Source organism: Sinocyclocheilus rhinocerous, unplaced genomic scaffold, assembly GCF_001515625.1.
Source record: "Sinocyclocheilus rhinocerous isolate Xijiao unplaced genomic scaffold, SAMN03320098_v1.1 scaffold864, whole genome shotgun sequence".
NCBI classification, from domain to species: Eukaryota; Metazoa; Chordata; class Actinopteri; order Cypriniformes; family Cyprinidae; genus Sinocyclocheilus; species Sinocyclocheilus rhinocerous.
In genome coordinates this window covers 996,429-998,242 of record NW_015645567.1, presented here as the reverse complement: position 1 = coordinate 998,242, position 1,814 = coordinate 996,429, and the positions used below count along the sequence as shown (strand labels likewise).

The following is a 1,814-nucleotide window of genomic DNA, read 5'->3' as shown; positions in this document are numbered from 1 at the left end:
AAAATACTATAGAACCACTGATCTATAATAGAGATTCATTATATATAGATCAGTGTATAGAACTCATTATAATCAGTGATGCTGTCTGGATGCGGCGCAGCGCAACACGACAAATCCCGTCAGTAAACTGCTGCCGCATTCTATTTATGACATGCTGACACAAATTTAAAAAAACCTACCAATACTAGGGGGTGCATAGTCTGGCAGGGGGCAAATTTCGGCACTACACCGGCTCAACATCGTGATGTCTATCAGCCATCGGCGATGGACGATGCCATCGTCTATCGGCCCAACCCTATTTGCTATGCCACATCGGTGGGAATAACCAAATTTAAATTTCACACTTCCAACTTCAATACATGGTCACACGGTGGCACCTTGACTGACAAACATTTATTGTTCTTGTGCCAAATATGGCATAAAGAAGTTATGATTCCAACATGCTTGCATTTGCTTTAAAAATAAGGAATCTCTATGTAGTTTTTAAATTTCTGCCATCTTGAAAAAGTCATCAATACAACCAACCAGACCACCCTAGATACTGCACAACAACAAGCTATACCACTCAGAACACCATTGTAACCACACAGCAACTGCACAACTGTATGACAACTGGCTAAATCACTTAGAACACCATAGTAACCACATAGCGATGACCAAGAACACCATAGCAACTGCACGACAACAAGCTAAACCACTCAGAACACCATAGTAACTGCCTAGAACACCCTAGCAACTGCACAACAACAGGCTAAACCACTCAGAACACCATAGTAACACTGCCTAGAACACCCTAAAAACTGCACAACAACAGGCTAAACCACTCAGAAAACCATAGTAACTGCCTAGAACACCCTAGCAACTACACAACAACAGGCTAAACCACTCAGAACACCATAGTAACAGCAAAGCAACCACCCAGTACACCCTAGATTCTGCACAACAAGCTAAACCACACTGAGAACACCATAGTAACCACATAGCAACCACTCAGAACACCATAGCAACTGCACAACAACAAGCTAAACCACTATGAACACCAAAACAACTGCCTAGCAACCACTCAGAACACCCTAGCAACAACACGACAACAAGCCAGATCACTCAGATCACCATAGTAACCACATAGCAACCACCCAGAACACCCTAGCAACTGCACACCAGCAAGCTAAACCACTCTGAGTCTAAACACCATAACAACTGCATAGCAACCAACCAGAACACCCTAGCAACTGCACGACAACAGGCCAGGTCACTCAGAATACCATTACTACATAACAACACCTTCCAGCATGTTGCCATGGAAACACAACACACAGTTTATTCATAAAATGTCAAACTAATTGATAATTTCCCCTGCCCACACAGCCTTGATCACATAAGTACAAAAGAGGCAGAAAATGATTTTAAAAAATCATTTTAAAAAGCCTGTGGTGATCTATGTATTTAAAATGATCTTTAAATGTCTTTGTTTAAATTTTAAATTCTCACGTTTCTTTGTATTTTCCAGTAGCCTGAAGAACCAGCCATGTGACACCAAGCTGCTGAGCTTCTAAAGCAAATCTAGATGTGAGGCGTCTGTCTGTCAGGTTCTCCTCCCCGCAGGCGTCCACACTTGATGGCCTTTATGAAAATATCATAAATTTAATCAGGGCCTGCAAATTTCATGAGCCGCCCATCTTCCTCCAGAATTTCTTAACGGGGTGTCAAAACAATCTGCTGCGTGACGTCTGACAGTCCACACGGTCAGGAGAGAAATGTCTGGAAACCTCTCTCTCTCTCTCCATCTCCCCCTGCCCACCCACCCTCCCTCA

At 42.9% G+C, this 1,814-nt stretch overlaps 1 protein-coding gene across 1 annotated transcript in view; it reads right to left on the bottom strand.

The window, feature by feature from the left end:
* Positions 1-1,814, bottom strand: part of LOC107706745 (aryl hydrocarbon receptor-like) — a 26,013-nt gene that overhangs the window by 2,081 nt on the left and 22,118 nt on the right. Inside the window, exon 10 of the mRNA XM_016510549.1 lies at positions 1,492-1,623. Coding sequence (XP_016366035.1) covers positions 1,492-1,623 — 132 coding nt within the window. The remainder of the gene's footprint in view (positions 1-1,491; positions 1,624-1,814) is intronic.